We start from the raw sequence: 15,119 nt of genomic DNA on the forward strand, positions 1-15,119 counted from the left end.
GTAAAAGACATGGCAACTTTTACTAACGCGTTAATGTTAATTAAATGTTAGAAATCTCGCGTTAATCAAATTAGCATTTAACATTTATTATTAACATTTAACATTAACATTTATTCGCGTTAATCCCTGCCTTTAGCACAGTGTAATAGAATTCACATACATCACTTAATTGTTCTGTCACCTCCAATTAAAGTGATGTTCAAAGTGTATGCTATGAGACATGCAGCGGTCACTGACTGTATGCCACTGAATGTGAATGTAGCCTATACCAAGATAACGGTATGATTCGCATTGTCTGCAGTGCCTGCGCCACAATGAGTGTCTATTTGAGTTACATGGGTTTTGAAAACAAAAAAACACCTTTAGTGCTCTAATGTGTACATTTTTTCGGGGACACCCTGTATTTGAGGAAATGTCTTCCTCTCTTAGTAGGCCCAATATTCCTAGCCACATGTAACCAGAATAAAACATGTGCACATATTTTCCACAATAGGATTTTAATGACAAATGTATTCTAGCAGGGTGCCAGGGAACAACAGGAGGCCCCCAGTCCATCCCACCCGAGCAGGAAGAGGACCCCCAGCCGAGCGGATCCAGCGTCACTGTCACCTGCCCCCCTTCTCCACCGCCTGCCCCTGTCGCCGGGTCCACAGGCCGGGTGCTGACGCGCGCGGTCCTTGAGTCGCAGCGGGAAATTGTAAAGGGGATAGAGGCGATTAACGACAACCTCGAGGGAATCCGCGAGGAATTGAAGGAACTGAATAACACATTAAAAGAAAATCTTAAAAAATGAATGGTGTCCCGTCTGTCCTTACCTTTTCACATTGTGGCTATTAAGCGCTGCCGGGTTTGTATGCCATGTCGCTGTGGCACCTCGTTGTGAGGCCCAGGGTCTGGGTCCTCCGGCAGGTCTTGCTCCATTATTGGCACGCCGTGCCGCTGCGCCACATTGTGTAACACGCCACACACCGCGGTTGTGTCTGATTTGTACGCACTTGGAAATCGTTTCATATATTGATCTTGGTAATTATGTGATAAGGCTACCCCACGCAACATCAACTAATAATATTTCAGTCTGACACCTCGCGGCAAATGCACGAGGAAGATCTATTAAGCTAGCTGCAATGCATGGTCCTGCATGTGCATTCTTTAATTTAATTAATTAACCAATAGTCAATGGGAATAATATCGAAATGATATTGCTGGGGTTTCTCATTTCCCGTAATTACAATATGGAAGGGATGGTTGATGGATCTGTTGGCATTTACCCAACAGTCTCGCATTATGTGTCTCGACAATGTCGTATGACTGACATACATTTCAATTCACGCATCCTGATGTTCCGATGCATTTTTGGATGCCTCTTATCGCCATGTCATGACTCTTGACTGAGTAGGCCTAAATGTAGTTGCGTTGCTCTGCCTCTCAGTGTCGCCAAGTACCAAGATGCACCAGAAATGTGCGTACGCCAGCCATGAGGTTTGCGTAGAGTACCGCACTTTTCCACGCCAAGTCAATCTTTGTACATACGAATGTTTGTGCAGAAAGTGACGTATGTAGCTTTTTTGTGCGTACACAAGCTTTGTACATGAGGCCCCTGGTGACTTGTCCAGGGTGAACCCCACCTTTCGCCCGTAGTCAGCTGGGATAGGCTCCAGCTTGCCTGCGACCCTGTAGAACAGGATAAAGCGGCTACAGATAATGAGATGAGATATTTATTATTATCTCATCTCATCTCATTATCTCTAGCCACTTTATCCTGTTCTACAGGGTCGCAGGCAAGCTGGAGCCTATCCCAGCTGACTACGGGCGAAAGGTGGGGTACACCCTGGACAAGTCACCAGGTCATCACAGGGCTGACACATAGACACAGACAACCATTCACACTCACATTCACACCTACGCTCAATTTAGAGTCACCAGTTAACCTAACCTGCATGTCTTTGGACTGTGGGGGAAACCGGAGCACCCGGAGGAAACCCACGCAGACACGGGGAGAACATGCAAACTCCACACAGAAAGGCCCTCGCCGGCCCCGGGGCTCGAACCCAGGACCTTCTTGCTGTGAGGCGACAGCGCTAACCACTACACCACCGTGCCGCCATTTATTATTATTATTATTATTATTATTATTATTCAGCTGAGGGCATGGCTACATGACACAAAGCTGGACATATGATGACGATACACGAAAGAGAGAGAGAAGAGATTATTATTATTATTATTATTTCTCACACTGACAATTTTATCATCAACTGTTTTTGGTCTCAGTGGCACTAAACCGTCTGCTGACACATGAGCACATCACATTATGTGCTTTTAAGAGCGTTGAGCTCCAATTGTGAACAAAGAATTCTTTTTGAATGAATTATTATCAGCAAAATCGATCTGAAAAATGTACAGTGTTTGTAAATCCACTTTGTTACACAGTTCATTTGAATTCTCGATTCTGATTGGTCAATTGTTGCCTCCTACGGTCTTTCTATGGACTGCGTCATTATCAGACGCAATAAAATAATTTTTAATTCAATATTTCGTGTCTGGTTTTTGATTTCTTTGGAAAGTTGCCTTGTAATCAGTGGGATAATGAGCAGTGCTGGAGCTGATGTAAAAGATGATTGGTTGGTTTTCATTTTCATGCAAATTAGCATGGGTTTAATTGGATGTCTGAAATGTATAAATAGCTAATAAATAAAGTTAATATGTTCAGAAAGGTGATAGGATCTGCAACAATATTTTTAACGTGGACTTTAGAGGGTGGGGATTTTTTGTATTAATAAAATATATAGCTAAGTATGCTCTAAATCTTTTAGAATGTTTGTTTTAGTAATACTGCAGTGATGTTTTACTAAAGTTTCCTTTTCCTCCTGTGACTGTGGGCGGGGCCGCCGGTGTACCACTTCAGTTCTTCACTATCTCACTCTGAAGGGAACCAGATGTTGATTTGAGACGCACCCCGCTGGCTGTGCAGTAGCCAGTTGAGGGCGTGTGTGTGTTTCTGAACGTTGCTTGGCCTGCAACCCCCCCCCCCCACACACACACACACTAAGTGCACACACTATCTTGAGGCTGCATGCTTGCACACACACAGCTGTTTGAAATTTGAACACAGGCGACATTTTGTGACACTGAGGCGACTCTGCAGGATTAAAATCCCTGAGCGCGGTGAGTTCTGGGTGTCGCTAAAGTATCGGAGAGCAGCTTTAACACCCTCAGACACTCTCTTCGGGTGCGTGTTACTGTGTGTGTGTGTGTGTGTGTGTGTGTGTGTTACTGTGCAGTGGTGTGTTACTGTGTGTGTGTGTGTTACTGTGCAGTGGTGTGTTACTGTGTGTGTGTGTGTGTGTGTGTGTGTTACTGTGCAGTGTTCTAAGGGAAACCACGGTGCAGTGAAGTGCGCGCGCTGGTCGGAGGAAATGCAGGATATGAAGTTTGCTGAGTTTTATTTATTTATTTATTTATTTATTTATTTATGAAATCAGCAGCTGGTTTGGAGTTGTGTTGCAGATGTGAAGTTGTTCTAACAGCAGTGCTGAAACTCTGAAACACTGACATGACACAATGAATCTCTTCAATTTCTTTCAAACTCCTGTTTTTGTATTTTTCTGGCCTGGAAATTAGCTCCTCCCTCAGCTCCTCCCCCAAGCAGAACAGAGCTACTCGATTTTGCAGGTGACTGTAAGGCTGGTTTACATGAGGTGCAATCAGAAAGTTCTGAAACTGTTCTTGTTGTAAACGAACAGTGTGTGTTATGGTCACGCAGGTACGGTAGCAGACTTTTCACCCCCAGAGAATGAAAAGTGTTAGATCAGATTGTGACAGTCGTGCTCTACCAGGGGGGTCCAGGCAGGGCTCCTCCCCCCAGAAAAAAAATTTTTTTGGGGGGGGGAATAGTATAAAATGGTGCATTCTGAGTTTCATATTTGGGAAAAAAAAATGATCGGGGAAATCAGACCGATAAACTTCAACATGCTGCTTCTCATTTCGCCTCGATGCTTTGTTACTGGATGATCTGATGATTAAGTCGCCTTGAACTTGTCATAGCGAATCTTCTCATCTCATCTCATTATCTGTAGCCGCTTTATCCTTCTACAGGGTCGCAGGCGAGCTGGATCCTATCCCAGATGACTACGGGTGAAAGGCGGGGTACACCCTGGACAAGTCGCCAGGTCATCACAGGGCTGACACATAGACACAGACAACCATTCACACTCACATTCACACCTACGCTCAATTTAGAGTCACCAGTTAACCTAACCTGCATGTCTTTGGACTGTGGGGGAAACCGGAGCACCTGGAGGAAACCCACGCGGACACGGGGAGAACATGCAAACTCCACACAGAAAGGCCCTCGCCGGCCCCGGGGCTCGAACCCAGGACCTTCTTGCTGTGAGGCAACAGCGCTAACCACTACACCACCATGCCGCCCCATAGCGAATCTTTTTCTTTCTTTTTTTTTCCCTTCCGAGTTTTCGTCAGAATCACATTTATTGCCGAGTCTGTTCTCACATCCAAGGAATTTGCTTTGGTGCTTGAACAGCTAAGATAGAAGAATTTAGCAAAGACAAAAGTAGCTATAGAAGAAACTGAAATATACAGATTGTGAGCAATCACTAGTGTGTTTGATTTTTACACACACTGCAGGGTTCGACTCGTCCAGTCGGCACAGTGGTGCGATTTTCAACTCGTCCTGACCATAACCTTTTTATTCCGATGTATTTACTAGTTCAATGAAAGGAAAGTGATTAACAAAGTTGATCAAAAAGCATATGTAGTTATGATGGTCATTCTGCTTTAATGGTTTATAATTTTTTCAATAAAACTCACTTTAACTGTAACAATAAACAGAAACTATCCAAAGCTCTTTTAGATTCTTCAAAGTATCCATCGTTTACCCCCACCCCTGGCTACAGAAATAACAGACTGAACAAGAAATAAGGGATATAAAAAAAATAGAACAGGGGTAATTGAAATAAAAAGGCAAAGACAAAAGGCAGGAAAGATTAAAAAAACCACCCTTGTAATACTGATACAATGATCATGATGCAAAGAGAGAGAGAGAGAGAGAGCAGGCAATCACAGGTCTACCGTTAGAGGATCTTCATCATAGAATCTGACAGCTATCAGTCTGTTATCGAGTTCAACCGAAACGTTATTGTACAGTGTGATGAATATTATGACCCCTGAGCTCACACGGTGTAAATCCTATTCGAATTAAGCATTCATGTTTCCCATGAAGTTCCAGTTTAATGATGTTTAGTGATTTTTCCACAGATTTGGTTGAACTTGCCCGTTAAAAGGTTTATGAGCTCATCCTCACCATGAATAGCCCACAGGTGCTTCTGTACTGGTTCCAACTTCCTGATGGTTATAAAGATGATTCTTTTTCTTAGTAATATTTCAGCATCAATTCACACATTCACGTCCCAGTAATTTCCTGGGAATTACACTCGATTCAGTCTTCGCCAGGATTTTGCTCTCGATTAATTGCCATTATTTTATTATTGCTATCTTTATGGAGCCAAAGTATCATGTGTTAATAGTTAATGGATTTTTATTGAACTCAATGTGCGTTAAAGTTCAACACACAACGAAACCCTGCATTCAGAGTTCGTCCTGATTAACGTTCTACTGTTTCAGTAAAAAGCAGCGTCGTTGTGCTTGCACTTTTTTTCTTCGATGTTCTGTATGAACAAGCATGAATGATTATGAACGAGTCTGATCTGTTCTGATTTATTCTCTGATAGTTCAGTTGTGGATTTGTTCACTAAGAATTTGAATGTTTCAGGAAGCAGTCATCGTATTTAAAGGAACAGTCCACCGTACTTCCATAATGAAATATGCTCTTATCTGAATTGAGACGAGCTGCTCCGTACCTCTCTGAGCTTTGCGCGACCTCCCAGTCAGTCAGACGCGCTGTCACTCCTGTTAGCAATGTAGCTAGGCTCAGCATGGCCAATGGTATTTTTTGGGGCTGTAGTTAGATGCGACCAAACTCTTCCGCGTTTTTCCTGTTTACATAGGTTTATATGACCAGTGACATGAAACAAAGTTCAGTTACACAAATTGAAACGTGGCGATTTTCTATGCTATGGAAAGTGCGCACTATAATGACAGGCGTACTAACACCTTCTGCGCGCTTCGGCAGCGCATTGATACGGAGCTCAGATATCAATGCGCTGCCGAAGCGCGCAGAAGGTGTTAGTACGCCTGTCATTATAGTGCGCACTTTCCATAGCATAGAAAATCGCCACGTTTCAATTTGTGTAACTGAACTTTGTTTCATGTCACTGGTCATATAAACCTATGTAAACAGGAAAAACGCGGAAGAGTTTGGTCGCATCTAACTACAGCCCCAAAAAATACCATTGGCCATGCTGAGCCTAGCTACATTGCTAACAGGAGTGACCGCGCGTCTGACTGACTGGGAGGTCGCGCAAAGCTCGGACAGGTACGGAGCAGCTCGTCTCAATTCAGATAAGAGCACATTTCATTATGGAAGTACGGTGGACTGTTCCTTTAAGACCACTGTATTAAAATAAAACACAAAGAGCAGTTTAATTTATTTAATTTAAAGTAAATTTTCTTATGTCCTGTTATTATTAAATACACTCAAACACATGAGGATAAACACGTTTTGCTCTAGCTTCAAGCAATAATTTCACGCAGGAGCTGGGATATGATTGTATCATATGTGCACCCCAGTGACTTTTCCGAGCCTGTGCTCATACAGTGTTTGGTTCTGATTTGAGGTCTGTGTCGTTACAGGGGTCATGGCCTTCTTGGGGAGCGCAGTGTGGAGGGCGGTGGCATATCGCCAATCGTTAAGGTCGCTTTACTGTCCTGCTGCTCGCTGCTACAGCGTCCAGACTGAACACACCACAGAGAAAAGCGTCCCCTATGCCAAGACCCTGAAACAGGAGGACGGAGTTCACGGACCCACCAAACTTCTGCCCCGATCCGCAGATGCTGTAGTGATTGGAGGCGGCAGTCTGGGATGTCAGACGCTCTATCACCTGTGTAAGATGGGCGTGACCAATGTGGTGCTGCTGGAGAGGGACAGACTGACAGCGGGGACGACGTGGCACACCGCAGGTACACACACAAGACAACATTGGGATTAGTATTTCAGGTTCTCTTTACTATTAAAAACAGGCAAAACTGAAGAACCCTGACGGTTCTAGCTGTCAAAACATGAATTCTTTTCAGCAAATATGTGGAATTATTACTCAATCTGTCAGACATGCTGTTATAACGTCCTTCAGCTAGAACAAACCATAACAAGCTGAAACACTGCAGCGCTAATAATTTGTTGTTTAATCCAGATAACGTAGGTTCATTTTCTGTAAATCAAGTAACGTTTACCTCCCTGAACACTAGCATTCATTAAAAGTGAAACAAGTTTGTATTTTAAATTTGCATATAGTTTAGTTAATGTTAAGTAGCGTTAGCTCTCTGTGCATGAATAATTGGTCTAGATCAGGGCTTTTCAAAGTGTGGGGCGCGCCTCCCCTGGGGGGCGCCAGAGTTCTTCAGGGGGGGCGTAACGTGAGGAAACATGAACCAGAATAAGTTACTATTGTGGACATTTAGCGAATTTCAGCTAGCTTTTGCCAGAGACAAAATGGATCGATTTTTAGTACCTAAAGCTACAGTGAGTGAGGAGACAGAGTCTGGGCCAAGCAAAAAAACAGAGCCTCCAGGATTTCGCGATGTTGCAATTTGCAAATTCAACCAATCCCCGCGAATTCAGGGCGGTGTTTGCAATTATATCCAATCACCGCAGCCTTCCCACAAATTTGACCAATCGTTGGCGTCGTCTTGAGGTGACGTCGACAAACTACCTTCCGCCTTACTTCCGTGTATACGTTCAAGAGAAGCAGCATGCGCGCAGTGTTGCCAGATTGGGCGGTTTCAAGTGCATTTTGGCGGGTTTTGAACATATTTTGAGCTGGAAAACGTCAGCAGTATCTGGCAACACTGCATGTGCGAGTCAGTGTTTATGTAGGCTTAAATTCTGTTACTGAAAGTGTGTTATGTTTACAGTGAAGGACTGTGTGCACTTTATTTTTTTTTACTTAATACAAGAAATTAATGGATGCCAACATTTTTGCCAAAATGGTATTTTCTTTTCCATTGTTTAGGCAGCTTCAGCATCATACTGTGAGATTCTGTTCAAATTGTTTTTTTTCTTCTATGAAGCCTGAGCCATTTATTTTATTAGTTTATAATTATTGTTTAATTTAGTCTTCAGGAGAGACTGCCTGCACACAGTACTAGTATTAATAGTTTTTTTCTTACATGAAAGCTGAGGCATTTATATTATATTTTAAGGTAACTTCATGTTGTGCTGTGAGGTTCTCTGCACTTTAACTTTTGAACCAACAGGAGCATTTGGATAAGTAAAGCCTATTTTTCTGCATTTCTGTAGTCCTGGTAATCTTTTTATATTGGTAAAGTTGTTTATAGGACCATTTCTCAGTGTCTGTTTTTTTTTTTAATCAATAGTTTTTCAGTAATAACTTAATATTTAACATATCACTCAATTTCAATTACAAAAAGAGAAAATTGCAACAATTTCTCGCAACTTTCACTTCCTCCCGCAATGTAATCGCAACAAAAACCTAAACACCGCAACTTTCATCGCAATTTTTTGGAAAACCCCCCCGCAACATCAGACATTTTAGCCTGCAACAATCACAAAAAAGGCCCGCGGAATCCTGGGGGGACTGGAAAAAGAAGGAAGTATGACCACGATTATTTAAAGTTTGGATTTTCATGGACTGGATCTGAAGATGCTCCACTGCCACAGTGTGTTGTCTGCCAAGAGGTGCTAACTAATGATGCTATGAGATGTTTAAAATGTGTAAAAAAAAGATGTTTTAAAAAGCACAGATGTTTAAAATGTGTAAAAGAAAAAAATAATGTGCACAACAACCTTTTTTTTTTAAAATACGAATGGAACATTAAGTATAGCAACACAAAAATTGTGAGGGGGCGCTGTTGTTTATTTGCTCTCTGAGGGGGGGCTGACTCTCTCATGCTTTGAAAACCCCTGGACTAGATAATTGTAGCAAGTTATAAAATTTAGACACGTTAGATAAATGTAGTGTTCATATTCCAGAAAATCAACAAAAATCATTCTATAAAGCAGAGATGTCCACAAGCGCCGGCAACCAGTGGTTTTCTGCACCTACACAGACGGTCTACACCAGCTACTCAGGGTGCTTTCACACCAACAGCAGTTGGTGCGCACTAAACAGTCCATTCGAACCAAAAGCTCTTAGTTCGGTTCGTTTTCGTCGGTGTGAAAGCATCAATCGCACTTGGGTGCGCACTAAATCAAGCGGACCGGGACCTCCAAAAAGGGGTGGTCTCAGTCCGCTTGATTCCGCACCAAATGTCAACCTCTGGTGCGGTCCCTCTGGTGAGAAGGTGAACCTGGACCAACTCAGGTCTAAACGAACTATTCATTCATTATAACATATTGAATTACAGCCTCTGCATTTGATTATTGTTATTTATTATTATTGTTGTTATTAACAATAATAACTATTATTATTATTATTATTATTATTATTATTATTATTATTTAACAACAAAACGTTTAAACCCATTCCTGTGTTATTACAACATAGGCTACTGTTAAAACCTGTGTATAATATGCACATTTTTTTCATTGAAAAGTGGGGCGTGTCTACACTGGATATAATGTAAAAGGCTGCCCACACTAAGAATAGTAACTATTTTTATAACTATAAAGATAATGATGTGAGCATCTACACAATGTGATCATTATAACGTCCTGTAAACAGCGGCATCAGGCACACGCGCGTGCTCCAGCTCTGTCAGCATTCTGTCAGTGGGAAATTCAGATTGCCCTGTATTAACCTACAGCAGAACAGATTCTACAGTAAAAGCCGGCTGGCTTGTCAGGCGAACAGACTCTAGCCTACCTTGTGGGTCTTTGGAAAGGTGCTTGTCTCATCATCAGCAGGACAGCATTGGTGAAAATGGCGCGTCTCCTCTGCCTGAAATGACGCGCTATACGCCTTCGGCGAATCCAGTATATCCGAAGATTGTTCTCCAGCTGCAGCTGCGACTCATTCCGGAACTGGATATTTTGCCAGAAATGGGTAATGTTGATGATGTAAAAAGCAAGGACCCGCGCAAGAAACAGTGTGCGAACGTGTCGCTCCATTGTGAAAGTCCAAATTGGCGCTTATTTCCACCGGAAGATGACAAAATGTCATTCAGACCAATTTGGTTCGTTTGCATGTGTGAACGCAGACCACACGCAGGCTGTATGCTACAATGTAACAATTTTACTGCCTGGTGTGGACCAAATAATCGAACTAGCGGTGTGAAAGCGCCCTCAATCTCAGGAGCAAAAAAAAAAAAACCTTGCCTTTCAATGTTCAAGTGATTTTATATCGTCTCTGCTGCCCAGAATTTGCTGTAAATCCAATTATTCCACCACGATATTGTCTTTGATTTGGGTCTAGCGTGACCGGAAGTGACTCCATATTTGTTGATCGATTCTCGCGCTCTGATTGGCTGAGCCGGCCACGTGATCACACTGTAGCGTATGTAGTTGTGTTACAGAGCCAGGCAGTGTACTACAGAGGGGAACTGAGAAAGCCAAGCACACACATCTGGAGGGAAATTTCATACACATTGAGAGTATTTTACAGGGAAACAAACGGTCTGTAATTTATTGGCTGGGAATGCACCAGAAGGCATGTAAATTTCAAAATATTGACTTTATATCCAAAAATTCCAGAGAGATGTTGGTCACTTTGATTTCCGCTGTACGTTTTACTTCCATCCTACGATGTCTCCCACAGGTCTCAACGAATCTCGTTTACACCCATTGCTTTGACATACGGACTGATATATATTGCACAGCATATTTCAAACACTCATAACTTGCTATAGCAGCGACAAAATAGCTATCAAACATGCATTCCTGTATTTAATAAAATGAGATAAATAGAATTTTGATGATGATGATTTGCCTTCAGTTCCCCTTTAATGAGTCGCTGTGGGAGAAATGCTTTGCTTATGAAACAGGTTTGTGTGCGTCAGTATCAGTGAATGAACACGACACAAGTTTATTGTAATGAGGTTTGTGTGATACAAATTTCCCCCACTCATGAGTTAGTGTTTTCAAACACTGGTGATAAACAACTGAATTGTACAGAAACTAGTTAGTTTTTTTTTCTTTTTCTTTTTTATCAGACATCTAGTTTTTAGGTTTGTTTACCTGACATGTTTCGACGTACGACTGTCGTCTTCCTCAGAGTGTCACCGGATGTTAATTGGTGACGCATCTTTTATCAGCTGATGTTTCTGAAGGCGTGGCCTTCCTGTCTGGATTGACAGGTCGGTCACGCCTTCTACTGTCTGTTTGTCTCCTGCAAGATGGCACTCCAGGTGTGGGAGAGCATGTACGCTCCCTCATCCCGGTTGATGGTCCTTGGGCTTCGCTTACGGATCTCCATGGCCTCCCTGATCCAGCGCTGATGTTTATCATCTTCTGTGCGGATGACTCTGGCATTCCCCCAGTCCATAATATGATTTTCCCTTTTACAGTGATCTGTTATAGCTGACTTATAATTTTCCTGTTGTGCCTTTTCTTTTATTGTTCGGGTTTGTCTTGTAGCTGTCTCCTTTTCGCACTCTTTCTTATGTTCATTTTTTCTTGTGTTGAAACTCCTTCCTGTCTCCCCAGTGTAAGTTTTATTGCATAATTGGCATGGAATCTCATATATGGTGTTGCATCTGTTGTCCGGATGTATTCTGTCTTTGGGATGAACCAGGATCTGACGGAGTGTTGTGTGTGGTTTGACAGGTGTGTTAATGTTATATTTCCTCATTGCTCTTTGAATGCGTTCCGTTATTCCTCTGATGTATGGTAATGTCACTACTCCCCTGTGTTCTTGTTTGTTGGTTTGTTTTTTCTCTTTCTTCTGTGTTTTGTTGTTCTTGACCTGTTCCGCCCCTTTGGATATTGCCCATTGTGGATATTGACATGCCTTCAGTGCGTGTTGTATATGTTGTTGCTCCTGTTCTTTGTCCTGTGGATCTGTAATTATTGCTGTGCGTTCATGTAATGTTCTAACTACGGATATTTTGTGCATTATGGGGTGTTCGGAAGTCCAGTTTAAATATTGGTCGGTATGTGTGGGTTTTCTGTGTACTTTTATTTTGATATCCCCATCTTCTGTGTGATGTATTTTTAAGTCCAAAAATGCTATTGACTGCTCCGTTTCTTCTTCATGCGTGAATTTTATATTGCCGGTATTGTCTATGGTGTTGAGATGGTCGGTGAGTTGTTGAGTGTGTCCCCTCTTCACTTTTTCTAGTATGTCATCCACGTAACGTTTCCAGAGTGTTGGCCTGTATTCCGCTGGTATTGTAGTGAGTGCTTTCTGCTCCAGATCTTCCATGAAAAAGCCGCACATGATGGCTGATAGTGGGTCTCCCATGGCGAAACCTTCCTTCTGTCTGTAAATTGTGTTCCTGAACTGAAAGTATGTGGACGTGGCGATGAATTGAAGGAGCTGAGTGATGTCTTGTACAGTGAGGTTTGTGCATTTCTTGAGCGTCCTGTCTGTTTTTAATTTGTCTTGTACTATCTGTATGGTGGCTTCCGTGGGTGTTCTGGTGAACAGAGATATGACGTCGTGTGATATGAAAACTTCGTCTTGCTGCATTTTTATATTTTTTAGTTCTTCTGCCAGTTGTTTTGAGTTTTTGCAGTGTTGGTCTGTGAGTCCTAGTAATGGTTTAATTATTTCGGTGAGTGCTTTTGATAAGTTGTAAGTGACTGAACCAATGCTATCTACTATGGGGCGTAATGGTGTTCCTGGTTTGTGTATCTTTGGTGTGCCGTAAATCCTGGGGATGACGTTGGCTGTGGGTACTAAATGATTGTATGCCTGCTTATCTATTTTATTTTCATCGAGTAGTGGTTTGAGTAGTGCTTTAAGTTTCTTTTTCTTGTCTTCTGTTGGGTCTTTTTTAATATTTCAAATGCGTTGTCGCTGAGTAAATCAATCATTTTCTGTTCATATTCATCAGTGTCCATAATAACTGTTGTTCTGCCTTTATCTGCTGGGAGGATTGTGATATCTTTATTTTTTGCTAATGTTCTCATGGCTTTGGCTTCCTGTTTTGTGATGTTACTGGGTGGTGGTTTGGCCGTTTTCAATATACCAGCTATTGTGTTTCTTGGTGCTGCTTTTTGTCCCTGATCCTGTATTTTCTCACATGCTAATTCAGTTGCCAGAATGAATTCGTCGTGTGGTATGTTGTTCGGTGTGACAGCGTAGTTGAGTCCTTTTGCTAATATACTGCGTTCTGCTTGTGAGAGTTTGTACCTTGATATGTTATGAATCCATTTTTCGTTGATGTGTGCGTGCTCCGGTTCTGCCTTCTTTTTCTGTGCGATGAGTTTGTCCAGTTTTCGGATTTGTCGGGTTTTTGTCTTGGTGAATTCCTGCTCGTGTATGTCTGCCAAGTGTCCGTGTATTGCTATTTCCATTTCCTTGTTCTGGGGAAACCGGCGTTTGAAAGTTTCCGTCTCCCTATGTAGTTCGCTGTTGATGTTATTTAATTTGTCAGTTGTGCACCGTATCCGTTCTTTTACCAGAGTCATCCGCACTTTCTTGATCATCTTTTCCGCGTTTCTGGTTGGAATCGGGTTCTTGATGTTCAGGCTGGCCGGTACGACTTCCTCATCCCGGCAGCGCAGATTGAATCTCAGGTGATTCCTGTAGCGTGCCCGTTTTCGCGTCAATCTCTCTAGGCGGCGAAACTCCTTGATGCTTTCGTCTCCGTAACTTATTCTTAATCTTTCGATTACGTTCATTATGTCTTATATTAAATATAGTAGAAGGCGTGACCGACCTGTCAATCCAGACAGGAAGGCCACGCCTTCAGAAACATCAGCTGATAAAAGATGCGTCACCAATTAACATCCGGTGACACTCTGAGGAAGACGACAGTCGTACGTCGAAACATGTCAGGTAAACAAACCCAAAAACTAGATGTCTGATAAAAAAGAAAAAAAAACGAACTATATTTAATATAAGACATAATGAACGTAATCGAAAAAATGTACAGAAACTAAAAGAAAAGACAGGAACCTAGCATCGCTCCAGTTAGCGGTAAATTTGACATTTGAAACGGTACAGTAACATTTCACAAACATACGTGAATATAAATATAACGTGACTGTAACGCAAGTTCATTGGAGTCACCAGCCTCAGAAGGTTCTAATTACCGTCACGTCAGATTAGAGCCGACATGAACGCTTTACAAAGTTCAAGTATTGGACACATCTCAACATCTGTTCAGAGGAGATCACGTGAATCAGGTATTCATGGTTGAATTGCTGCAAAGAAACCACTACTGAAGAAGAAGGAAGAAGAAAAGTACTTTGGCTGAGAAACACAAGGGATGGACATTAGACCAGTGGAAATCTGAACTGTGGTAGAATCCAAAGATTTTTGGTTCTAACCATCATGTCTTTGTGAGATGAAGAAAAGAGGAATGGATGGAATCTGCATGTGGTTCCCACAATGAAGTGAAGCATGGAGGAGGAGGTGTGATGGTGTGGTGATTGCTTTACTGGTGACGCTGTTGGTGATTTATTCAAAACTGAAGGCACCTCACCAACATCACAAACTACCACAGCGTTCTGCAGTGACATGCCATCACATCTGTTTACGCTTCATGGAACCATCATCTGTTTTTCAGCAGGACAATGACCCAAACCACACCTCCAGGCTCTGTAAGGGTGATTTAACCAAGAAGGAACGCAAAGGAGAGCTGTATCAGATGATCTGGCTTCCACAATCACCTGAACTAAACCCAAGCGAGATGGTTTGGGATGAATTGGACCACAGGGTGAAAGAAAAGCAGCCAACAAAGTAATCAGCGTGGATGGGAACTCCTTCAGGACTCTTGGAACCCTGTTCCAGGTGACTGGCTCATGAAGCTGGGTGAGAGAACACCAAGAGTGTGAAAGGTCATCAAAGCAGAAGGTGGTGACTTTGAAGAATCTAAAATGTAAAATATTTAATATTAATAAAAATAAAGTGAATTAGAAC

The 15,119-nt window shown here is 42.3% G+C and overlaps 1 protein-coding gene across 2 annotated transcripts in view; it reads left to right on the forward strand.

The window, feature by feature from the left end:
* The first annotated feature begins 3,016 nt into the window (after positions 1-3,016).
* Positions 3,017-15,119, forward strand: part of sardh (sarcosine dehydrogenase) — a 59,951-nt gene continuing 47,848 nt past the window's right edge. The window contains exons 1-2 of one of the 2 annotated variants that reach the window (XM_060908949.1): positions 3,017-3,229; positions 6,769-7,095. In XM_060908949.1, coding sequence (XP_060764932.1) covers positions 6,774-7,095 — 322 coding nt within the window. In that variant the 5' untranslated portion in view covers positions 3,017-3,229; positions 6,769-6,773. The remainder of the gene's footprint in view (positions 3,230-6,768; positions 7,096-15,119) is intronic. The other variant, XM_060908948.1, reaches the window with a different exon arrangement.

Source organism: Neoarius graeffei, chromosome 25 (assembly GCF_027579695.1).
Source record: "Neoarius graeffei isolate fNeoGra1 chromosome 25, fNeoGra1.pri, whole genome shotgun sequence".
Lineage (NCBI taxonomy): Eukaryota > Metazoa > Chordata > Actinopteri > Siluriformes > Ariidae > Neoarius > Neoarius graeffei.